The following is a 26,505-nucleotide window of genomic DNA, read 5'->3' on the forward strand; positions in this document are numbered from 1 at the left end:
GTTCATGTAGATTTGATTGAATGCAATATCTGCTTATACAAAAAGTAATCTTTGGGGGCACAGAACATGTCCATCTTGGATAAGTAGTTTTCCATATTTCTTTCTTTGGTGTGTTGCTTAATTTGTAGGTGAAGGTAAAAACAATCTGATAAACAAAATATTGAGTTCAGTTTGGAATCATGCACATGTGATTAATTTAAAAGTTTCCATATATTTAAAGTGCTTGTTACATTGGGTAGAAATTGTCTGTTGGTTCTGTCAGAACAGTCTGTATGTGGTCAAACTGGCCTGGATGCATATTCCAAAATATTTGTTTCTTGATTGTTACTCTCAAGAGTAACACCCAGTGAATTACACTTTTGAGATGAACTGATATAAATTAACCAGTCCAAAATATTTTACTTAGTTTTGGAGAAGGTGTCTTGCAGTCTAATCAGACAAGACTCATGTTAAACTACAAATAAACATGAGCAGGCTGCTTTGTAGTTGTAGTCCTTTCTGTGGTGCGTCAGGAACAGACTGGACTCAGTATTGCAAATGGGGTTAGACGAGAAAAAACAGCACTGTATTTCGACCCCTCCCGCTTCATTTAAATTGTAAAAAACCCTCACTCATTAAAATCTTTTAACCTACAATATCTGAGTGAATGCATGACTGGGCTCACATTGACACCCGGGTCATTTCTATAGCCCATCTCCATTTACGTTTGTTTTCATGCGTGTAATACTCTGCAGTTGTTTTAAACTTTGTAAGTACTTGTAAAGTTATCAATGTGGTCTCAAATCTTAATTGGCAATTACTTTTAGAATATACACAACTGATTTCATAATCACCATTTTTTCGTAGTTGGATTTTTGTCAACAATTCTGTTACCCGCAAAAGAGAGAAAACGAGACTTCGTGCAATCGAAATGCTTTCCCACAGAGCTGTCTCTTTTGGTATATTACAACTACGACGCAGACGGGAGGGCTAGGATACGTGTGTAATTATCATTTGGACCCCGAGAAAAAAGAAGTACCAGTGGAGTAGGTGGTGCTCAGAACATTGTAACAATGAACTGGTCTTCGTGTGCTTTTAATGGCGCTAATGAAACAGCACAGAAAGTACAGCAAAAATACTAGCTTTTTATCGGCAAGTCTAGTACTCGGAAAGTAAAAAAGATGAGAAGCGATGTAGATGATAATACAGTATAGTTTTTTTAATTACAATGACTAATTATAATGTGTAATTTTGCGTGTTGTTATTTGTATTAAAACCGTAGCTACCATAACAATATACAGTACCAAGCAAAATACATTTATGATTGCTGCCGAAAATAAACATTTTAGTGAAAATGATATAAGACATGAATTTGTTTAAACTGTGAAAGGAGTCGGGATTATGAGAAAATGAAAAAAAAATTAACTGAATATGCATTTATATTTGTACTTGCACGTTTTGCAGCTTTATCATGCAGTATCAATATTTTAATGTAATGTTTGATATTGTTATAATAATAATTCCTTACACATATATAGAACTTTTCTGGACACTCCACTCAAAGCACTTTACAGATAATGAGAACTCCTCTCCACCACCAGCAATGTGGATTCCCACCTGGATGATACAAAGGCAGCCAAAGTGCACCAGTGCGCTCCCCACACATCAGCTATCAGTGGGGAGGAGAACAGAGTGATAAAGCTAATTCATAGATGGGGATTATTAGGAGGCCATAATTGGTAAAGACCAGGGGGAAATTTGGCCAGGAAACCAGGGCTAACACCCCTACCCCCTGTGCATCAAGACCCACAGAGCTCTCTACTGGTCCCACTAACACCTCTTCTGGCAGCAACTTTAGCTTTCCCAGATGGTCTCTCATCCAGGTACAGGCCAGTCTCATACCTGCTTGGCTTCAGTGGGTTGCCGTTTGTGAGCCGCAGACTGATATAGCTACTCGCAGATCAGAATGTGTTATCCTTCAACTACAGCTTTGTGCTTTTAAGTTAATTCTGAGAGAAATGTAGATCTGACCATTATATCATTCCCTAACCTCCGTAATTCAATCACTGGGAAGCTCATAATATAAATAAACCAAGAACCTTAGCTGCATCTGCCACACACTGTTCTATATACTGTATGTAATATCATTTCATTGGCAAGTCTGTAAATAAATATAATATTAGTCTCTAGTGACAGAATGGCAAGGCATCTATTACCATTAGATTTTCTTCAGTGTGCATGTCCATTACTGCCAATTTTATTATTGTTTTTCCAGGGTTTTAAAATACATTCAGTGAAATGTACTGTGTCCATTAGAATAAAATGTCCATTAGAATAAAACAAATAAAAAACATAAGATATACATTTACACAGCGAATTTAAAGCAGCAAATCAAAATTAAAAGACACATATAAAAGTATAAAAGTGAGCCTTAAGACAGAATTTGAAATTGTAGTCTTGGAAGACCTGATATGGATGACCATTCCATAACCTTGGTCAACAGATCAGAAAATATGCTCTCCCAGTGCTTGAAGCCTTGTACTGGGACCTGAGGCTGCATAACTCACACAGTATTAAGATTCATAGAGAGATAACACCTCACTGATGTAGTCAGGGGCCAAGGCAAAAGTTTTAGAGGTAGATTCCATCCATTTTCTAAGTGCTTCATGACCAAGTCATGTGAAGGACAGAACTTGTTATAGCACAGCTTCCCCTGTCACTACATGGTTTGGAAATACTGGTCCAGAAGGAAGAACGCCACCTACTGGTCTACCAGCACCACTTGCAACCACAACCGGATTTATCTTAGGTATTCCCCATCCTAGTCCGGGCAAGGACCAGTTCTTCCTAACTTCTAAAATCTGAAAACTCAATTTTTTGAGTGCAGAGTTAAACAGGAAATAGAAATCTGTCTGAAGCAAATGAAAAGACTATTGATTCGGTTAAAAAGGTAGAGTAAATTAGCAGAATAAAATGAAGGATTGACATCAAAGTCCTTGAGCTATCAAAACCTACCAATCCACCATAGAGACAAATCTACATGGAATATGTGTTTCCTCTTTATATATATATATTACAATACATTATATACAGTAAAACAAATAGTAGCACTGTTAAAACCTTATTTTTAAAATTCAACAGCCTCATAATGGTGGATAATAAGTTTAGTAGCAGCAATAATCACTAAATTAACCTTGAATGGAATACCCTAAACATATGTATCTTTAACAGTTCAAATTCGTATTAAACCGTAGATTGCACACAGTATACAGTATAATACTTGTGCATCATGTCCTGAAGGTTCCAAGTGTACAAGTTCAGAAACTTCCCCAAAAATTTCCCGCTTTTCTGTTAAACAAGCATCACAAAAAAATAACAGGGTACACAGGACTGGCAAAATCTTGAAATAACTTAATCCATTTTTGGATTATAAAGAACATCCTCCTGGCTTTTTCTAAAAGCCTGACAGACATTCCTGTACCGCAGGTAGTTAGCTACTGAGTGGTCATTAGGGCATGTGGGCCGTGTGTGTGTTCATGGAGCACAGTGATCATCGAATAGCACAGGATAATGGCCCTCAACCTGTTGAACTGCTAGATTCTGGGGGGCTCTCTGTTGACAGTAACATGCTGACATGATGTCCCAGCAGTGTGCTGGGTATGTCTGATTCCACTGGGTTCCTGTACTGTGAGGCCAGTACATAAGGTACTGTCATAGTATCCGGTCTGGCTTGGTCAGACCTTGAGCTGCTCCAGGATGTCCTGCGCTTTCGCAGAAGTATCAGCTTGGGGTTCTTCAACAGGGTGTAGATCAGCTTCCATCTCACACGAGCTCTGCAGTTCTCTGCTGGCTCTATACGACAAATCAAGAAAATGACACATAGAGAACTTATTTTTCCTGTTCATGGTACCATTTCCATTTTGTGACCCTAAAATGGTCCCTTCTATCCAAAATCCACCTCTATACTGCTTTATCCAACACAAGGTCGCAGAAGATCCAGAGCCAGAGTTTATTCTGGCCAGCAACAGACGGAAAGCAGGATACACTCTGGATGGGACGCCAGTCCATCGCAGGCCACACAGCCTGACACAAACACATGCATGCACACAGGGCCAACCAGTATGTCTACCTACCAGTAAGTGTCTGGATTGTGGGAGGAAACCAGGCACCTGGAGGAAACCCCCACAAACACAAGAAAAACATACAAACTCCATGCAGATAGCACCCCAAGAACTGAACATGGGACACATGGCTGTGAGGTAGCAATGCCAACCTCTGTGCCCCCATGCTGCCCTGGTCACTTCTAATTAATATTCATTCATTTCTTTTCTGCAAAGTGCTTTTCATCCTGAATGATCCCAAGCATTTAACATATAGCAGGGGGCCCACTTTGTCTGCTAGTGAAGTGCAGGACCCAGCACCCATGTTTTGCCAGGAGCCACTTTCGGCAGCACATCAAGAGCAGAGGTGAGAAACTGAAGAAAAACAAATGCATTAGGGGGTATTTCAGATGGGTCAGATTGTGAAAGTGCAGAGTGGAATTGAGCCAGGAAGGATGGCAGCTCCTACGGCACTGTGACTGGTCACCATTCTGCAGCACTGGTTTGGAAATTCTAGTCCAGAGGGAAGAGTACAACTGTATGCACAGTTTCACAAGGTTATGCGATTCATTTGCCAGCAAGAGAGTGCTTTACAATACACCAAAATCCAGTAGTGTACCGCATTAAGGCATTACGCAAGTCACATTTTGTATAAGTACCACATGTGTGCTCTGTTTTGCCAATGTTCCATGTTTTGACTTTACACCACATTCACTTCTAAGGTGGATTTATTTGTAGATGTGCATTACCAAAGTACAAAATCAGACATGGAAAAAGACACTGCACAAGAAGTGTGAAGTACTCAGTCTTTCAGAAGACCAGATGCACCATGCTCTTGATTCTTTATGAACAAAACTTATAACTCCTAAAAAAGTTAAATATTGAACATTGGATGCATATCCTCAAAAGTACTCAAATTCTCTTTGACTCCCTGAATTGTCTCAATGTTTGACCCTGATAAAACAATACTCACTGGGACAATACAGGCCAGAACAGAAGGAATTCAAAGTTTTCAATCATTGTCACTGCATTGACAGGTATAGGAGATACTTCTCTACATTTATAAATCCTTCAACAGTTTTACTAACAGAATTATATTTTTGCATTCAGAGCTCATTGTGGCTGTGAGGAGATTCTTACCTGAAGATATGTTATCAAATGATGACAAAATTGAAATCCTTCTTCTTTGATTCTCAAGATTTGCAGCCAGCAGTAGATGACAGAAACAAATCATGACAGGATTGCTGTGATAGTGGTCAGCAAATATCATACCAATCCAAGTGTGATACCCTAAAGCACAACCAAATAGCATTACATTCAACAGTAGGACGTTGGCAGTCCTTCTCCAAAAACAGATTACAAAATCTACCTGTGTATACTAGGTCATAACTTTCATATTTCGGTCATTTAATCTGCATTGAGCTTGGTCATTAGAAACTGCAATACTGTTTTTTTAAATATCTAAATTGTTATAACTCCCAGTAAAAGAGCTTATTGCAAATCTTCTCTTACATGTCATCAGTCTGGGGTGGTATTTAAGGTGTTGGACTCATAACAGGATGGTTGTGGTACACTCCTGTACAAATTCCAAGTAACTTTGGATAAAATTGTCAACCGTATAAACTATTAATTTAATGTTTACCTTGTAGGACAAGCTCCCCTATTATTTCTGTCTTTTTTACAATATGCCACCAAGTTTGTAATTATCTGTTGGAAAAATCATAATTGCTCCTTGGTGTACAGTTAGTATGCTTGGAGTATAGTACAAGCACCATCATATACACCATATAGTTTCATGTATCAATATAAAATAGGGATATGGGTTACAATGCCCTCCGAAAGCACTGGGACAGCAAGACAAATGTTTTTTTTTTGCTTTACGGCCAAACAATTTATATTTATGATCATAATATTAATATGTATGGTGCATCCAATAGAATTAACTTTTTTGGATAATGCCACACATTTATTTGATCATATTAGAACAAAAAAATACATTCTGGTTAACCCAGTGATTTCAAGTAATCTTACATGTTAGGGCACATTCAATTTATGTTTCAGAATGCAAAAGTCAGAATCTGGTTGCATATCCTTTGGAAGCAGCAACTGCATAAAGCCTGTGAGCCAGTGAGCTCACCAAACAATTTGTATAATCATTTGGGATGCTTTGCCAAGCCTTTACTACAGCAATGTTAGCTTCTTGTCTGTGTTTAAAGTATTCAGACTTCATTTGTCTTCAGCTTGTTAAATGTATACTCAAGTTTGATTAAAAAATGAAGACTGATTTTCCACTTTTTCTCCTGATGATCTCGGTTGCATTGGCATTGACATAAGCTCGTAACAGACATTTTGTAACATAGTCTAGTCTATTATCTATGTGTGTTCTCCTACACTATTTTAATGTGTTTGACTTAACTCCAGCCCAATGTCTTAATTCAACCAGTGAAATGAGAGAAATGTAAATCCCAACCACTGCAAAGCAAATCCACACAGTCAAACGCAATAGGACGGTGTCTAGTTTTCATTCCATCCACTTTTTGCCTCACAAATGTAGAGGAGGCGAGCCAGTGGAGTGACCCTGGCTCAAGAGCCAGCGGATGACACAAACCAGTGGCTGAAAGACAGACAGTGGAGAGGAGAGGGGCTGACCTGGGTCCAGAGTCTCGTACCCCCGCTGCAGGATGGTGCGGTCGATTCTTGGCACAAGACACATTCCCACCGTGAAGCTGAAGATCAGCCTCAGGATGCAGTTACCCAGACCCATGATCACATTGTAGAAGAAGAAGAAATAGTTGAAGATGTGAAAAGCTTTTCTGCAAGGACAAACAACCATACTCATTTTAGCCGATCACTCATCACTCCATATGATCTTTTTTTTTACTTTTCAATTTCTTTGAAGTAGGTTTTCAAGGTGAACCCATGATATTTGTACACTATAAATATGTCTGTGCCTAAACACAGTGCAATTGTTACATATCCAAAAACACATCGGCATGAGTGAATTTCCTCTTTTCAAGTGTTGCCATACGCTGTGTCCCCTGGCAGTAGGAGATGGGACTGTAGCCTGGGCTTCAGAGGTCTTATTTACTACAGAGGTGTGAGGCTGTGAGTGAAATATTTGTTTGAACCAGCCATTTGGGTTTTTCCAGTTCTTGAAAACTGGCTTCCCCTGCAGGTTGCTTGCTACAGCTCTTGTTGAGCTGTGTGTTTAGAAAAGATCTCTCCATAGGGACACAGGGAGCGGGCAGGGATCTCTTAACACTCTTCTGTTAGTTTAAGAAGGAGATGGCTTTCTGCTGGTGTGCACTGCTGCTCGCTGGAGCTGAGATGTTGTATATTTTTAGCTTGGCAAAGATTCCACCACATGAGCTGTGAAACTTGACAGGAATTGAAAACTTTAATAATTTAAATGTTCAAAACTTGCAGTCACTGTGTAAAGGTTTTATATAAATCTGTCAAGCATGGCTCTTGATAATATATTATCAAACACACCTCTGTTTCACATAAAAATGGATTGTGTTTTTGGAGCTGGGGTGGGGAATGGTTCATCCTGGAGATTGACTTTCTTCCTGATTGTTCCTCATTCTTTATTTCTATTTTAGTTATAGCCATTTTAAATTGAAAAACTACAACAGTGGGTTATTGTCAATCTCAGTAAAATACTGCAGCTGAGATTATATTCTTTCACTAAGTGTACTGCAGTCTTCATATTGCAGATTTGTTGGTGTTTCATATCATGAAAATGCACTGGAAGGCCCACTCAGTACTGACTTCTGATTAGGACCCCATCATTACGTACCTGTTATTTAGAGCTAATGGCTTCTGCTTATCCGTTTGCAAAATCTTGTCTTGAAGGAAGAAGATGTGGACAAGAAAAATCTGAAGGATCACAAGTCCTGCAACCAGAGCTAAGGTCAAGCTAAAAACAAACAAAAAAAATATTTGTTAGAGAAATTGGGCAGCATCTTGTATGTTCCGGACATGAGCCCGGAAAAACGTGATATCCATAAATACAATTTAAAAACTAGAGAAAACAGTGACTGTGCATTTGCAAGATTTTTTTTGTGATGGTGTTGTATAGAGTCATTAGTCTGATGTGAGCATGGACTTGTATCCCTTCTAGGTGTAGTCTTATCCCCGCCTGTGACTGTAATGATTCTTACCAGGAATAAGCAGGTATCTGATGTCTGGATGAATTGACTGTGCAGTTCTAGAAAATGTATTGCTTTTAAATTAGTTATTAATAAACAAAGAACCCCAGGAGTAAAGATCAAATAGCAGGCTGATATATATTCAGCAAGACAAGAAACTGAAAGGTATATAAGGGCACAGAATACAATCAATGTACAGTATTCTTGTCACAAACTTACATTATGATGGCCAGGTGTTTGAGCAGTTCTAGTCCATTGCCGTGCACGATTGGTAGTACCAATGCATATGCAATCAGCAGTCCTAACAGGAACTGGACAAAATGAATGATCAAGTAACCTGTAAGGGATAGGACAGTGACAAGCTGTCATGTTTACACACATTACTGTAATAAGAGGTTAGCACCCCTACTATTATGCAGAGTGTAATGATATCATTCAAGACCTTATAGTCATCCAATCTTCAGGACAGCACCTCCTACAGCACAGTGTTCCCTATCACTATAATGAGGCACTGGACTAGCAATTACCTTATAGAGAAGAAGAGCTGCCTATTGGCCCACCAACACAACATACAGCAGCAACCTGTTTTTTCTTAAAGGTCTCCCACCCCAGGACTGAGCACGTGCCTTGCTTAGCTTTGCGATCTAATGTGATCAGGCTACAGTACATATGGGTTACTGCTGTAAATCCCATCTGATTTGTATTGTTTTTGGATAATACATAAAAAAACAGTCTCCTGATCATCTCCATTAAACTACATTTTAGCTCTTCTACATTCAATAGGTTATATTCCATCAGTTTAAGCTAATTTAATCAACATTAGATTTCAATCTGAATACAAGCTATTTCTTTTCACTCTATATTTGTTGCAACATCTAAGAGATTTGAAGTCAGCGTTTTGATGGTTTTAATAAACCAATTTTATATATCACATTTGCTTTACGTTTGTCTTAACCATACCACAATACCTTTCAGAACACTTTCAGATGGTAGACAGTAAGATTAAGTCATTTATAGTGAACTGATAGACTGAGTGACGAAGATCTGTCTATCAGAAAGATTCAGAACAGAAAGAGTTATACACTGTGGCTTTAAACAAACCCAAAGGTTTACACTGATGAAGGAAATTATCAATTCACATGCAACATGGAAACAGTGATGATAAGATTTGGAAGAGGTTTCTGTAATGTTTGGATAAGTAGTTCTGTACATACCCCATAATGTAAAAGCTATTTGCCATCCTGAATACCTTGTAATAGCAGCCTGAAAATTAAAAAAAATGTTTCAAAGCCACACCTGAAATCATAAAAAGATTAGTAATATGCAATAGTGTAATTATCTTTAGTTTCATAACAAACAGCATTATTACATTTGCGGGTTAGTTTTTTAAGTATTACATTCTCTACTCATACTTCAGGTCACTCAAGGTAATTTACATGCATAACGTAAGCTACATTACCATAGAGGCACAGATTACATAGGCATCATAATGTGTCTATGGATTTCATGAACCTGCTACATTGAGGATTATAGATTATGAAAAAACACTTGCAGGCAGAGCATGCAGGCTCTGTATGCACAACTGTATGGACAACTGTCTTTTGATAATCCAGTTTATCACATTTTACACAAGAAACACACTTCCAGGTCTCTAGGCATAGTCTCTCCAAAGAACAACGAAGTGTATAGATGAAATTTAAAGAATTAGTAAAAAGCCCTGGAAAAAATAGTCATGTAAAACATGCTTATCCACAATATTCTAGTGCTGCAGCACAGGTAAGTGATGTGGAGCCTCTAACCAACAAGTCACAATAGCAAGACAACTGTTCCAGATACATTTCCTAGCATGCAATCTACACAGGCTGACCTTCTGGTGAAATATTTACAACTGGGCAGCACCTTGAGCTTTATAGTGCAGTGATGCAGTAAATCCATGATATCACACAAATATACTGCTTCACAATTCAGGTAAAGGTCAACTGGTTTGACAGCCCTTGTTAGAGTGGTCAGAGTGAGAATGGTTTATTGTAGCAAAATGAGTTGGAAAGTGACCAAATTGTGAAACAGGATATCCTCAGATCTGCAAAGGAACAAGTAAATGTAAAGGTTTATTCCATGTTGAAAAGAGAAGAAAAGAAACACGACGCTTCGGCTGTGGAACCTTCTTTGGGTGTGATCTTCTGGCTGTAACCAGCTTCACAGCTGAAACATTGTTTCTTTTTGGCTCTCTTCAGCATGAAATAAACCTTTACTTGTTCCTTTGCAGCCTACGCATGCTGATGCGGCTACCTACTTGAACTACTTTATCCTTAGATATTTAAGCATGAAAACCAGAAAACCGTCATAGTTCAGATAACAGAGGGATATAGGTATAATATAGCCCTCTCTACTGGCCACATTCATGAGTGTACTGCATGGTACATTAAATTTTCCACACTTGTCCACTACTCTATAGACAGAACAGGTATGACTCACCATGCTGACAGCAGAACTGGGCCTGTGAAATTTCTGTGGTAGAAACCCTTTCTGTCCAGCCCACAGCCTTTTTAAATGTTTCCTTAAGGAAGGATTGAATAAAGTGAGTACACAGTGACAAAAGACAAAATCATGTTTTTCACTGCTATTACCTCTGCTCTTTGGAACCTCTGCACATGGTAGTCATTTCTTCTAAACGTTTGGCTTATTTTCATGCTGTTTTCTCACAACTTTTGTGAAATTCAAACACTTTACCATGAAGGCCTCTGACAAATGCCAACACACACCAAATTCCCAATTCCAGCACTGTCGAGAGTCATCTTAGTTTTTCACATTTCAAACGATCTGTCTTTATCTTTCCGACCCCTCTCTTGGTCCTAGCTCTCTTGGGGAGGACTGCATGGTCCTATTCCTCCTAGGTTGCTCCTCAATTGCTTCTTCTCAAACAAACTGCTAAATCTTCTCACCAACAATTCACTCTGTCTTCATCAATCACTATGCCCTGCATGTACTAATGACACTCACCAAATCTTTTCACCAGTTCTTCACTCTATCTGCATTCATCTATAGACACCAAAGAACTCAACCAGATTAACCTGTTGTTGCCCAGTTGCATTCTACACTAGAATACTTAATTCAATTCAACTCTTTGTTCCTACTTTTCGCTAGTACCAGATCTTCAATAATAACAGCAGCTTCCCCGCCCCACACAATCAACAGCTCTCCCAGATGATTCTGATTGGCCTGGCACACCTCTCCGTAAACAACTTTACTCCGTAAAAAACTTGTGTCCCAGACGCAGACGTCATTTTTGTCTCACACGTATCTCACACTCTTGAGGACTCAAGGACTCAACCTGTGCTGTCTAGCCTGCTCTCTCTCAGCTGTAGGGAGACGGACGGTACACTGATTCACAGTCACAGCCTGAGGAACAGAGCCTGTCACGCAATAATATTCTATGTGTTGTATATTGTACGTAATTGTCCTATAATGTTTTTATATTAAAAATGTCTGCAGATGTTGTATTGACTGTATATGCTTTGGCAACACTGCAATTCATCGGTCATGCCAATAAAGCTCGTTGAATTGAACTGATTCCCCACTCCTCCAGGCGTTTACGCCTTCAGTCAACCCTGGTATTTCCTGAAGCATCACGATCTAGTCCCACAGGCCTATAACCCAGCCCAATCCGCTGCTAATGAAAACTCCCACTCTCACTCTTACTCCTTCCAGATTGAGATGTAGACACAGATTGAAACTCTTTTCCTCATACCTGGTTTTACAAGCCTCTTAATTAAAGAATGGCTCATTCCACACAGAGCCTTTCCAGTCAGTGAGTGCTGAATCCCCATTAAGACCAGCAGTGCCTCATAAAGCAGGTTTTTCCAATTAACAGTCGAATGTCGACTCAAGGCCACACCACTGGGCCTGAGGATTGAGCCTAAATGCTGACTTTCTCACACAGCTGCCACTCCTTCACAAGACTGATGTTTTAGTCTCTACATGTGTTGGGCACTATGCTGCGGGGCTGTTACGGCTACTACTACCTTATGAAACAGACAATTTAAACCATCCCTGCTGCTCACTAGTGTCCAGATAGAAAACACCTGCAGTATCTTTAAAGTGTACAGCTCTTCCATTCACGGTACTTGGAAATTGTGTTTTTCCAACATAATGCCATCTTACCTGTAACATGCTAACACATGAAAGATGTAAGTCACAGAGGTCAGCATGGCAAAAATGGTTGTGACCAACCAGGCACCTAAAATGTGAAAAAAAAAACAGAAATGTTTCTAACACAGAAACGTTCTATGCAACTACATCTTCGACAAAGTATTTTTCCCTTCAAATCCTTAATTATTTTCAGTTTTGTATTGCACTCACGTATCATAGAATTATAAAAGCAAACTCCCAAGTTACATGGGGAATGACTACAACTGGAGGATTCTACTGTAAAGACACATCTACACTATTGTGCTCCTAATGAGAACACAAGGAACAGAATACATAAACAAGCTTTCTGTGTCTAATCATGACAGAATGATTTGACAGAAATGAATGTTTTCGTTTTTCACATCATCTTGCTTTTTGCTTGAAATTGTAAGTAACAGTAGTGACAACATCTCCACAGCATGATATATCATATTTCTCTATCCTTTATCTAGCTTCATAGCTGTACACATCACCACAACAAGGCACTCACTGCTGCAATTACTTCAGACCAGAGCCCACAGTGAAGCCCACACCGACACAAAGCATTTTTGTGAAGCATTAATCAGGAAAAGTTATCATAACACAAAGTGCATCTTTTAAAACTGTTGCCAACATCTCTTACGGTTTACTGAAAACCCTGTGAGAAAAGTGCCAGAGGCTACAAGGAGCCGTCACTTAATCCACTTAAAAAGGCCATTTCTACAATTCAAAAGGACACTTCATTAAAATTTAATTTGGAAGTGAAAGGAAGTGGCCTCCTTTAATCAAATTAGTGAAAAGCAAATCACAGATGGGTTTAGTTAACGATAAACGGAGAGTCTCATGCACTCATATGCCATAATTGTAAAGAGCAGACTAATTAATCGAATGCAAAAGACTAGTACTCGCAAATACTGTACCCTGCTTAACTAAACTGTTACAGCCTGTTAGAGGGATAGGTCAATGATTGTCTTTTCCCCAGCCTCGATATAAAAACATGTGGGAATGTAAAAAGTAACTGTAAAATTCTGAAGAAAATAGTGAATTTAATACCTATGATGTAGACACTGAATCTCTGCTCTTGTGCATCAGTAATACACAGTGAATTATTATACTATTCTTTAAAAATGTGTAATTGTCATCAGAATTTAGTTTGTGCAGCTGCAAGCAAATACAAAAGAGAACACATTATTTTTAAATAAAAATGCCCAGAACGCTCTCTTGCACAATCCAAAAATTGTTGAAAGGTCCAGACTTAATCCACTAAGCAGTGAGTCAATCAGAACTATTTTACATTCCATCTCGTAACAGAGTATCAAAACCCAGCATAAACCTTAAATTTTCTTTTCACTGCTCATCTTTAAGTCCTTAACAATCACAAATTTGTCACCTCTGGCAACGCGGATTAATTCTTCAATGTGAGGGATAGATTTTGCAATGATGTTGTCAGTCATATTGAGGGATGAAGCCAGATCCTCCAGGGAGTCTTTCAGCCCATCAAGCCTGTTGAAGGCATAGCTGCTCAAACTGTAGTCTGCCAGCGAGAGCTAGAAAGAATGAGTGGAGAATCTCACCAGAAAGCACATCAAAACACATAAACCATTTCTACAGTCAGGAAACAAATGTATTGCATTGTTGCTGGTGCTTTCTTTAGAAAATTACATTGCAGGAAGCGGAAAGTCCAAATTCATATAGACATTATTTGTTTCTCGCAGTTTTCCTACAAATTTGACCATTTTATCCAATCTTTCAAAAGGAGGTTGAACGTGCAAAGGCCTTTTAAAGAGCTTGACGTTTATTGCTGAAGAGTTCGGTTCCTGGTGCCCTGTGCTGACTGTTCTGCAGTGGGAGACCACACACAGTATGCCCGTAGCTCTTGGAAACACAAACCTGCAAGCGGCAGCAGAGAGTTTGTAAAAGGGGCCTGACAACCACTGAAAGAAAAAGGAGTTTGAACTGTTTGTGCTCCAGGAAGGAAGGAACTGTCTAAATTCTTGTTAATTAATCTAAAATTAAGGGAAAACCAAAATTAGTAATAGAAGGCTACAAAACAGAGATAGGACAAAAGTCTTCTATTTGTTTTGACAAAATGTTAAACTTATAAACCTGGAAAAGTTGCACTGTGTTATGGAATGGTTGTTTTTTAATTATTTTCTTCTGTAATTGAGTATACTGTATTGCCAGGCATTTTTTACACTTTAGAATATTTCAATGTAAAGTGGTATTTTTAGGCCTCTGCTAGACACCACTTGAAAAGCAAACAGCAGAATTGTTTTAAAAGGGCTGCACTGGACCTATGTAAAGTACTCACAATATACAAGTCAATGAGGGAAATGATGGTTGTGCCGATCAGTCTGTTGGGGAACTTGAAATAAGGGTCCCAGTCATATATCTTCCTCTGAAACCAGCTCTTCTCCACCTCTCTGCCAGAACAGATACATGAATAAACAACAAGCCTACAACAACCTCATAAAGATCCATCGTAAAACATGAGGGGCCCCAGTCTCAGGCAATTAAAATGGAAACTTTACAAGTGTCAATACAATTTATTGTTTACCACCTTTTAATTCTTGAGGTTTATCTGCCCTCCATTTGGGCAAATTGTCTTTGTCCTTCAACAGCTTTATCAGTGAGTTTGCTGAAGCATGATTGTGAAGAGAAACCAAGAAAAACGCCAGCAGATCTACCCAATCTGATTAAACCTCAATAGGCTCAATACACATAGTTCCCAATGGACCTTTATACTACAGAACAACATTTGCAAACTTTAGAATCAGTTAACTGCCTTTGTGTTGTGTTTTCCGATCTGGAAGAGCCAATTATTTTTGAACCCCTAAATAAAAGATGGCAGATGGCAGTGCTGAAGACAACATACACACCTATCCTCTTACATATGTGTTATTTCCCATAGACTTTCTGAATCTTTTGAACTGCAATCAACAGGAGCTCAAACGGGGCCACCATGACTGCAGGAGGGAAGATCATCCTCCAGTGGCAGAGATCTACAGAAGCCCAGAGCTGAAGGGCCCCTGGACAACTCAGAGCCATGCCTGTCTATGCATCCCACCGTGCCCTTTTTATCAGAAGCCCAGATTTTTACATGCTAAAACTTGAAAACACAATATCATCTAGAAGCATGATGGCCCAATTGTCTGTCACCTAAATTCCAATGCTCTAATATTTTACTGTAACAAAGCTAAAGCAACTGACATAGTGTCTTTACACTGAACAATGAACCAGGCACAAAACAGTGAGAAACACCTCAAAGCCTTCGTTTGGAGTTTAACTCCAGGGACCAAAGATGAACTTGCCAGGCAGAGCTTCCTGACTACTAAACCCAAACTAGGCAACACTCAGCTGATTTAGCAGCTCTGCTGAGAACATGTAATTCCCCATACACAGACCTGTGTGATGGGTCTAACAGGCATTTTCTCTATGTACTAAACTCAAATTTGTTAAGATTCTGAATAGACTGTTAGTTTGCTCCATTTATTGCACTACCTCATTATTTGTGAGATGGGTTATAAGCTTTTGTCATCCCAACATGTGGCACAAGAGATGTAAAACCTGTCAGCAAGGCTTATTCCAGAAACTTCTGTTACCAGTCAGAGGAAACGCTGTGCAGTTCACTACCGTACCGTTCAGGAGGAGCCCTCAGCAGTTGCTTCACATACTGAGCCTGGTGGGTTTGCAACAGCCGCTCCTGGTCCTGTGGGAAAGGATAACAAGGGTGAGGAGGCCCAGGATGGAGAGAACAGGCCTCATAACCAGCCTCTGCTTTGTCAACAGCCTTGGGGGAATGCAGAAACAACAGGGGCATGAACATAAACACCATAAAAAATAATTACTTTAGCCTTTTCTTTTGTAAAAAGAAAAAAATAGTGCTGGGAAATTCCTTCTGCTCCTCTCTTTTTTTAAAAAAAGGTTCCCATTAGTAAGTGTGAAACACATAGGATAATGTTACTGAGGGGAAAACAAAGCCCCCTGCCAATCCGCACAGCAGGAATACATAAGCTGGGTTTCAGTGCTGTCCTGCATAAAATGCCTTTTCCCTGGTGAGTCACATTGCTTTACAGACTCTACCAACCTAGTGCTTAAAACAACTGATCACTTCACTTCCGGCAGTCCCCTTCAGTTAGGATCTCTTAATTGCACTGCTTCATTGGGTAGACATTCCATGAGGTGAAGACATGGGGCAGAACTATCTTTGGGAGATTGTGCAGCTACCATCTGACCGTAGTAGTTTGCAGTGCATAGTGATCAGTTGATTATAGTTGAACACATGAAAAAAGCACTCAATTGAACAATAGAAATGCGGAAAACACATCTGGGATTTTGTTTGTTTCTTACTTTAACAGTGGCTTGCCTCAGTGCATGTGTTGTATTTAAAGCCAGTAACTGTCATGAACTCTCAACAGCAGACGAACATGCTGCCTGAGCGAGCAGGGGCTGGAGAAATGGAAAGACAAAGACGCGAAATGTGTGCTCACCTCATCCACGTCCAGATTCAGGTGGGCCTGGACAGCCTTGACCAGCATGTGGATATATCGGGCCAGCAGAACAAACAGGCAGAGGATGCATGGCCACAGGCAGATAATTTTCTGGTATTTGCCAAGAATCTGAGCATGGGCAGAGCAGATAAGATCACTTTATTAGCCATAAACAATTTCTTGCATTAGGAATTTTTCTTTTCGCATTACCCCACCTTGCTCTCCATGAGACACACAGACACAAGAGACGGAGAGAAGCTTGGGGTCAGAGCGCAGGGTCAATTATTTATACGGCACCCCTGGGGCAGTTGGGGTTAAGGGCCTTGCTCTGGGGCCCAACGGAGTAGGATTCCTCTGCTGGCCGCGGGCTTTGAACCGGCAACCTTCCAGCCAGAGGTGCAGATCCTTAGCCACCGTACCACCGCACCTCATCAGGTGCAAACCTGACACCTCACATGAAGGACCTTTAGAGACTTAACATTCAAAAAGCATCAAATGAGCAGTAACTGGGAGAAATGCACTGTGGCTGCTGCAACCTCTGGTGAGGTAACTGGGAGAGATTACAGCACACGTGGCTCGTATAACAGCTGCTAGTCTTGACCTTGTGGTTTATCTCAGTTGTGCTCCTATACCTGTGTGTACTTGGCTCATGGCCATCCTGGGTGACCGGGGCCCTTTACTAAAGTCTCCCCTGTGTGTGCGGTGAAAGCCCTGACATCTGCAGGACCTCATTCAGAACCAGGAGCACTTCTTACTCATCAGAATAATAGCAAAAATAATCATCTCTTTAGACCGCTTTTCATTTCAAAGATCCTGTTTGTGTAAAGAGGCTACAATAAGCTCAAATGAGGACAAGACATCCTTTAGAATAATACTGATTTAATCATCTCTAACACTAAAGCAAACATGGAACAACACAGAAAAGTATCCATTTTGCATTTTAAGTTTGAAAAATTAATCAAGGTAAGCCTATTTTATAAATTCAAACATGGTCATTTTTTTTTACTATCCTATGAGCTTTTCAAGAAAAAAAGCTTGAATATTTAATAGCACTGTACATATATTTTAATATTCACCTACCTGACCACTAGGACATGTCACGATATCCCAGAGAGTAATGATAAACCTACAAATTGGGAAAAAAAACACATTTAAAATCTGTTTGAAAAGAGAATTTAAAAATACACTAAAAATGAATTATCATCTGTAGCTCTTTCTGTTTTGTAAAACCTTTTTTAATTTTTAAGTTTGGACACCTGACACCTGAAGAAGGCTCCATGGCCGAAACGTTGTTTTCTTTCTTCTTTTTTTCAGCATGGAATAAATCTATTCCATATAAACCTATACTTGTTCCGTCTTACATAATGGTGTGTTAAAGTACAAAAACAGTTCACGGGGTTAAAGGTGTGTGGAAAGTAACCAGGGTTATAGTAAAAAGAATGCCTAGGTACAATCACGTGTTAAACATCATGAAAATACAGCCAGGTGAGTCCTTCAATCTTGAAAAAGACATCTTTTGGGTGTTTTATGTGTATAGCTTCCTGGTGCCATGCTACCACAAGATGGAGATTTATCACTAGCATAATCTTTATTTTCTAGCAAAATCTGTCACTCATTGGAGAATCTGTTTACAACACATCATTTCAGTTATGTTTACAGAAAATTAACCACTCTGCAAGTACCGTGATGTTTTTTTGTGAGCCTGTTCAAACACAGAACATGGAGCTCTGTTCCATCTGTTTAGAATTGTTTTCCCAACTAATTATCAGTGAATTAAGTATCATTGCTTACATTCCGGAAGAAAAAAAAATGTCAACCCTAAGTACCCACCAAATAAGAGTATACAGGATCCCCAGCACTCCTCCGACAATCTTGAAGTCTGTCGACAGGCAGGCAAAGAAAGGGAAGTAGGCCAGGCCTACCTCAAGAGCTCCTGCCAAATACACTAAAGCTGAAGAGAAAAGAGGATGCTATTGCAGGTTAAATCATAAATTAGTTTGGGGAATTATTTGCAGTTATAAATGTAGATTTGGTTTTGAGCAAGTTGTCAAGCCACTTTCCAGCTAGTGCTCTGTAGTACTGAAGCTATCTGAACCAGTGTCACATACAGGGCCTGGTGTCATCCGAGTTTTCTTCCTCTAAGCTCTCAATTACAGAGCAGGTCTGATAATGTAACTGTTAATACTTCTAGCCAGGCTGGAAGGTGTTTTATACAGTAGGTAACTGTACTTTTACTGCAGCACACTATTTTACTACACCAGGCACTTTCCCCTGCCACAGAACCCACTACATCACCTGCAAATACAGTATATATCTAATACCACCCTCATTCACGGCCCCTCAGGACAATTCCAGATCACTCAGATGACATCTTGTACCCCCAGCAACCTTATGTACTGCATCTCTTGCAGAAAATACCCAGCCATCTACACTGGGAAAACAGGAGAGAGACTGGGAGACCGCTTCAGAGAACATGTCAGGGCTGTGAGGATCAAAGATCTCTCCAAGCCAAGTTACTCCAAGTTACTCATTTCACCTCTGATGGCCATGTTCACACTGATCTCTCCGTCTGTGTTCTCAAAGTAGGGTTTATTAACTCCCATAGCTGAAACCAAATTATCCTGAAACTAGGACCACACCTTCCCCCTTCTCTCAACGACAGACTCGTCTCCTTCTAATCCTCTCTATTCACATGCAGGTTTAAACTTCTCACCTCTCCTCAGTTCTCTCGACTTCGCACCACTTGAGTGTCCACTTTGCCTCCTCCCTGCTCCCGCTTCCTGGCTTTTGTTCGCCTATGCTTTATCTGCTGCTGACTTTCCTCTCTTTCTCACAGCCAAAGAAGGCTCCACAGCTGAAATGTTGTGTCTCTTTTCTTCTCTTCTCAGCATGGCATAAACCTTTACTTGTTCGTTTGCAGCCTACGCAAGCTGACGCAGCTACCTACTTGTACAATTTTAGTAACCAACTGTAAAAGACCTTAAAGGGGAACCACACTGCTATTTTTATATTTCGGCATTAGAAAGAATCATCATTGATGAGCGCATTTCAAACCGCAATAAAAGTAAAATGTACACAGTAACCAGTAACCTGTAAAACCTACAATTTACATCACAAAACAGACATTTCCAGATATGCGATATACATGTTGTGGCCCTATGTATTCACAAGCCTGCTTGTGAATACGTCTCTTTTAATCCAATACAAATATTGCTTTCAATTCTGACAAATACTACTTGTTAACTGCACGCAGATCACGTTGGAACATTTCAGTGAAACTCTAATGTGAGTTTGCGACAACATGGCGACGTACAGTATTTACACGAAACATTCACAGTTTTGTGCTTAATTCGGAATATGTAATTTTTTTATAACCTCAAATAACTTATTTTGTGATGGAGATTTAATAATCGGTCAGAGAAATTGGGACTGCAGGTCCCCTTTCCAAAGAGCCTTTACACATCTAATTCAGAAAATAATTGTGTTAATTCTTTAATTGACTATGCAGGAACGACCCAGACGTGAAAATCCTCTTTTTAAAAAACAGAGATTAACAGCCATGAAAAATCATCATACCTCTTTCACAGTTAATGTTAATTAAATAATCTTCATTTTCAGGTGAGCAGACCGTTTTCCTCAGTGGATGTCCTGCAGTAGTGCACTATATGTTTCTACTGTCTGGTGAGGGTACTGATTGCCTTTGAAGACGGCTAAGATGTCATCAAATAAGCATATATGTACATAGGATAAGCAAATGTGTACATAGGTGATTTAATTCTAAATTTTACAGGTGAAGTAGTCCTGTTAGTGCTTAAAACTATGTCGTGAATATACAGGGATTCATGGTAAAACCCTAATAATTTTATCATTCAGTCATATCACATCATTACATCAGTCTCATTAACCACTTATCCCACTTAGGGTCACCATAACCCAGAGCTCATCCCAGGAAGCACTGGGCACAAGGCAGGATTCACCCTGGATGAGACAGCAGTCCATCACAGGCCACACACAGACACAAACACACCCACTCTCACACCAGGGCCTGTTGCGTTGGACTGCATGAGGAAGATGGATCAGCAGTATTATCTTAGATATTACTTGAAAACAATAGATATGTAGCATCAAGGTATAGAAGAAAAGTGAGTGGAAGATATGCAAAACAACGATAGATGTGTTTTAATGCCACCATCCTACTTCCCCACACAACACATACTACACACTTTAAAATGAAGTCCTACAACATACTATAAACTAGATAACCAGAGCTCCCAAATGTTCAATATAATCAATATCTTACTAAAAATCAATATTGTCAATGTTTGTTGTTACTGACACTTTTAACAAGAATGACATTGTATTACAGACTGTACCTCTAGCCCATGATGGAACAGTAAATGGTATATATCTCTCAGAGAATAGTAACAGGACACTAGAAGATACAGCTCCAAAAGCAAAGCCATAGGACCATCTGTTACTGAGGCTCCCAATGAAGTCTAAAGGCCTGGCAAAAATAAATCAAAGGATAAGATTATTGATAAAATGACACTTGGAGGCAGTACAGGATTTGAACATTTAAAAACCGATCTTAAAATAAAAGACATTCATGTGGAAATTCAGTGTAATGTCTTCACTGTGAAACCTAATGACCTAGCAAACCGGTAGCTGCACTTCTCATGGTCTGGTCAGAGGCAGGAATAGTGACCAGCTCATCACAATTACATCCTTACAGCACACAGGAGCTTGTCACCAGTTTTCATTTCAGCAAAGACGAAAAACTGAATTGACAATTTACAAGTATGGGAAGCTGAAGGCAGACCACTGTCCTCTCATTAATGACAATAGTCAGGCCGGGCCTGACTACTGGTAGACAACCCTAGAAAGAGGAATGTGGCCCTTGAGTGTTTGAGAAGATCAATTGGCTCACACGACTAGGCCAAAGTGCCCGCGAAGAACGGGGATTTTCTCATCGATCGCCATTTTCTTGCCCCTCCTCTGCAGAAAAGACAGGACAGCTATGATGAAAACCTGGAAGAAGGACAGATGGGAAATGTTCCTGTAAGGCAAGGAAAGGCAGCTGTTTCCATTTTAAGGAATGCTTAAAAACAAACAACCATATTCCCTTTGGACATGAATGGTTAAGAAACAAAAAAAAACTAACTCTCCATGTTACACTCAAGGGTTTAAAATATAAATATGTTTAACTGAAAAAGGGTGTATTTGTCTATTACTGCCATAGGCTTCACAATGTAGAGAATTAATCTTGGTTGATTATTTATTGTCCTCAGCCTGAACACAAAACGAAAAACATTACTCCACAGTATTTACAAACCCACAAGCATTCTCCACCCAGGAGAAATCCTCTGCTCCATATTCTGCTCACCTGCAGAAAGCTCAGCCTCATGCAGACCGAGAGGTGTAACCTACATCATCTGAGCCAAGCAGTCTCTAGTGTCCTGGGACATCATGGGGAGGAAGAGCTACGAGCAGTGAATAAGCCCAGCTCAGACTCTCGAGCCAGGAACTCCCCTCCACTTTACACTTTGGGTGCATGTGCACTTTGTTAGTGCTGACGAGGAATTTTCCATTGGGAGACTACAAGGGTACTCACAGCAGGGACAAGGGAGCAGTGCAGAAAGAGCTCCATGGACACCTCACTTTCACATGTCTTGTTTGCAGGCATCCTGAGTGAGAAGAAAGGAGTTCCTTAGCTTAGTGTGTGAAATCAATATTTTGAATCATTCAGCAAATATGGACATGAATAATATGTGACTGTCGAGGTTCCGCATGGGCTTGTGCACTCCGCCACCCATTTTGCCCCGCAACACCAGGGGCGCGAACCCGGGTCTCCGGCGTAACACAACAGGGAACCAGCCGCACGAGCTAAAGGAGACCTCCATCAGCCCAGGTCCCTGCTATGCGCGGGGAGGGCGATGACGTCACTGTATCCGAACTAGCTTCGCTTTTTATTTTGGAGCCAAAGTAAATCCTGTAATTGAAGAATGCCTCAGGCAGCACAGCTGTCTCTGATCCTATCATTCTATGAGGTCCTTCACTAGTCATAATAAAAAGTATGACAGTCATGTGATTGTGTTCCATCACAGTCAACTAAAAAAGAGTGTTTACTGATTAACTGCGTGTTGAAAGAGATCTATCATGTCTCTGTGTAATATTCTGAATTAAATCATTAATGCTAGCATGTACTGTATTGAAGGACCATAGTTTGTGAAAGGCAAAGGTGTATGGTGACATTAAAAATAAATACCAAAATAATATGAAAATATTTAACAGTTTATTACAGAATAAATTATAGCAGAACAGTAGAGCATATTTGTGTATCACTAACGTATAATAAAACTAAAACTTTATTTTTATAGCAATAAGTAGTTTACTTTTTGTTCACACATCAACATGATCTAGTCACACTGGGAAATAATGTGTATTTTTATAATCAAATGTTATATTTTTTGTTTTTTAGCCATTTGAAATGTGATTGGAAATATCAGCATCAACCATTGTTTAGATCATTCTTAGATAAAAAGCCAAATTCAAGGAAAAATAATATATGTGATTATTCACACAATAGAAAAAAGGGGAAGTTGATAAATGTCCTGTTTTCTACCAGGTTCAAGCATAAAATCAATATTGTATTTATCTATTTCCGGTGTGACTATGGAATACAAGAATAATTTCATATTCACCACAAGAAAAGTGGTTCTAGCTCTTATTTAAGCCTCCAGGACCAGGAAGTAGTGAAACAACGTTTGTCTTGAACAAATCTCAGCAATAATCAATTACACATTAATCTACTGCATCTACTTTAAGTCAAATGTAGAGCAAATAGGCACTAACTTAGTGGCCATAAATCCACTGTCTGCTTCTACCTGCCTCTACAACATAAGTAATAACCATAACAGTTACTTTAGAACTTCAAAGAGCTTTATAACTTTGGTTTTGTTTATAGTCTGCTGCATGTTTTGTTTAGATGAACTGAATGGGAAAAGAGAAGACTTCCCCCTATCAAAACCAATGAACAACCATGTGGCTTGGAAAGTGATACTGGTTAGTGATAAGACCAGAATTGTGATGGCTTCCAGATTTAACATAACTAACAAGAATGAATGTGGGATATGTGATAAATACTTTATGTCTACTTTATATAGTAAATGCATAGATTTGAAAATACTTACTAAGGAATTATAAACACCAAGTACTAAAGTACTATTGAGAAATCTAAGGTACGATACAGCATGATTGAGATATCCAAAACATTCAGTTATGATAATATAAAAACAAAAAAGTGTTTAAAAAAAATCACTCACCCGATCCATTCCATTCTCCTTATTTTTCAGACCAGTGGACAACTGAACAGTTTTCCTGAGTGTTCGGACTGTTATGTTTTCTAAAAGAATATCTTCCTCTATGTACCTTGTTTCATTCCAACTACCTTTGACCACAACTACTCTGCAACCAACCTTCATGACGACATCTCCAAAAGCCAATAACCTCTGGGAGGCTTATTGACAGAGACATGTGCCACTCTGTACAGAAGAGTAAACAGAACCTAATGACCACAGATAACAAGGAGTTCCTTTTCCCAGCACACAGTTCCGCTTTTCTGAAAGAGAAGGGCAAAATGCGGCCAAGTGAACAAGGACATACCTCATCTTATACACTTCATACAACAGATACTATAGTCATGTGCATGTGTTAGACTTTGAGAAAGTTAAGAATAAGACTGTCAGCATAAGAAAGGAAACATGTACCGGGTGATTACAGGCATGGTACATTATCTATTTTGAAGAAAACAAGGAAATGTACAGTACTTGGTTCTCAGTCGGTGTTGTGGAACAAATAATGCTCCGAGTTCCTAACTTTATCGCTCAATCAGTTAATGCTTTTGGATGTACTGTTTGCTCAAATGTCAAATAGAAGATTTTCTTTGAGAAAAGGTGTCTGCAGCCCTTTGTTTTGTATTACCCCGTGTATTACCTGTAGTGTTATCTTTAAAAAATCATTAAAAAAATAAAGAAAACTTTCACAACCCAAAGGAAGGTTATATAAGGTGAGGGGGGCTATCTGGTGCGTAAAACACTTGGTTGCAGCATTGTGAATGTTGTGCTTGAAATGCAACTGACTCGTGAATAGCACCCTCCTATCCCCATGTACTGCCTATCTAATAGTGCCATATTGAAACAATTATAAAAAAAAATAAAGAAAAGTTTCACAACCCAAAGCAAGGTTGTATAAAGGTGAGGGGGGCTATCTGCTGTGTAAAACACTTGGTTGCAGCATTGTGAATGTTATGCTTAAAAAACTAGAGTCATGAAGAAGACCCCCCTATCCCAGTGTATTGCATGTCTAATGGTGCCATATTGAAAAACTAAAAGAGGTTACACAACCCAAAGCAAGGCTTGGAAGGGTCAGAGGACCTGCTTAGTGTGTAAAACACTTGCAGCATTGTGGGTGCTGTAGTTTAAATGCTATTGGTTTGTGAACAGCATCCCCCTATCACAGTGCATAGTGCCACATTAGATAAAAGCACGAGAAAAAGAGATTCACAACGCAAAGCTGTCAGTCTTCTGTGTACAAAATCGGTTTGAACATCATGGGTGCTGTTTTTAATAAGCTGCTGAGTAAAGAATATGAATTTTCCCGCTGTCAGCAGTATTGTGTATATAGCTGACCCTTACCTGAATGAAAACAGGACATAAAGAAAGGGTTTCAGAAATCAAACAAAGCTTTATTCCCGTGCTTACAGTCTGGGTAATTGGAGACTGCGCTGCTTCCTATGGTCATATACGGGTTGTTCGCACGAAGCCGCATTGAGCAGTATTTCTCGCGTTGTGAACGTGTGTACACAGGGGTCCCCCAGGTAAGTGAGTGCGTAATTACGCATCGATATAAAAACGGAGGTTTAAAAAAGCTCACCGATGGTTTTATGTGGGGGCTGTGAAAAAAATGTAACAAGTAGAGCTCTTTGTTTATTTAACAAATTTAACAAGGCTTTCTGTGTTTCCCTTGAGAAGATGTGGCCATAAGAATATTCGTGCGTGGTCAAAAAAAGTGCATAAAAACGACTTAGTGAAGGCTGTGAAAACAGTCACAATGTACTTTGTACACACAGCAAGTGTTTTCGTAACTCTAGGAGCTTTCGTGAAAACGCAACAGGTGTGTCAAAATCATTTTCGAACTTCAAGCTAACTTTACACCGGTCTTTCATATCACCTATGTCTGTTGATAAATAAAGCCTATATAGCGCTTTGTACTGTATAAACAAAGATACATTGCTCTTTTTTACATATTGGATAGTAGTTTTTCCTTACTTCTGATAATAAGTCCATATATGTTTAAAATACCTTTTAAAATAAATTACATTTTTGTACCCTATCCCGGTGCCTTTCCAGTAAAAAACTGGAGTAAACGCAATCAAATCACATATATCTTACAAATTATTTAAAAATACACTTTACCGTGTAAAACGAATTTCCTCTCTAATGATGCTGACAGAAAAAAATAAAGCGGTACAAAACTGTAGTTTATCACACAGTTAAATAGTCAGCGAAGTCACATGCCTATCACTCGAGCAAACTCAGCACAAACCTATTTTCCTCTCAT

The 26,505-nt window shown here is 39.4% G+C and overlaps 1 protein-coding gene across 1 annotated transcript; it reads right to left on the reverse strand.

The window, feature by feature from the left end:
- Positions 1-2,306: 2,306 nt before the first annotated feature.
- Positions 2,307-26,495, reverse strand: stra6l (STRA6-like). Its single transcript, XM_006629753.3, has 19 exons — positions 26,361-26,495; positions 24,210-24,505; positions 22,499-22,571; positions 21,815-21,915; positions 21,261-21,391; positions 18,718-18,838; positions 17,968-18,013; positions 16,888-17,016; positions 16,036-16,106; positions 14,709-14,820; positions 13,788-13,944; positions 12,392-12,467; positions 10,706-10,787; positions 9,445-9,493; positions 8,450-8,567; positions 7,879-7,998; positions 6,729-6,892; positions 5,220-5,369; positions 2,307-3,831 (listed from the first exon to the last, which is right to left on the reverse strand). The coding sequence occupies exons 2-19, from the start codon at positions 24,221-24,223 to the stop codon at positions 3,557-3,559; spliced, it is 1,989 nt and encodes a 662-aa protein (XP_006629816.3). The 5' UTR covers positions 24,224-24,505; positions 26,361-26,495; the 3' UTR covers positions 2,307-3,556.
- Between the last annotated feature and the right edge of the window lie 10 nt (positions 26,496-26,505).

This window comes from Lepisosteus oculatus, chromosome 1 (assembly GCF_040954835.1).
Source record: "Lepisosteus oculatus isolate fLepOcu1 chromosome 1, fLepOcu1.hap2, whole genome shotgun sequence".
Classification (NCBI taxonomy): Eukaryota; Metazoa; Chordata; class Actinopteri; order Semionotiformes; family Lepisosteidae; genus Lepisosteus; species Lepisosteus oculatus.

What these genes read in the sequence shown, in the direction of transcription:
- stra6l (XM_006629753.3), bottom strand. An exon ending in GGGCACTTTGGCCTAGTCGT is followed by an intron (nt 21,392 to 21,814) that starts GTGAGCCAATTG and finishes TATTTTTGCCAG; the next exon opens with GCCTTTAGACTTCATTGGGA. An exon ending in CATGTGTTAGCATGTTACAG is followed by an intron (nt 10,788 to 12,391) that starts GTAAGATGGCAT and finishes TCCTTCCTTAAG; the next exon opens with GAAACATTTAAAAAGGCTGT.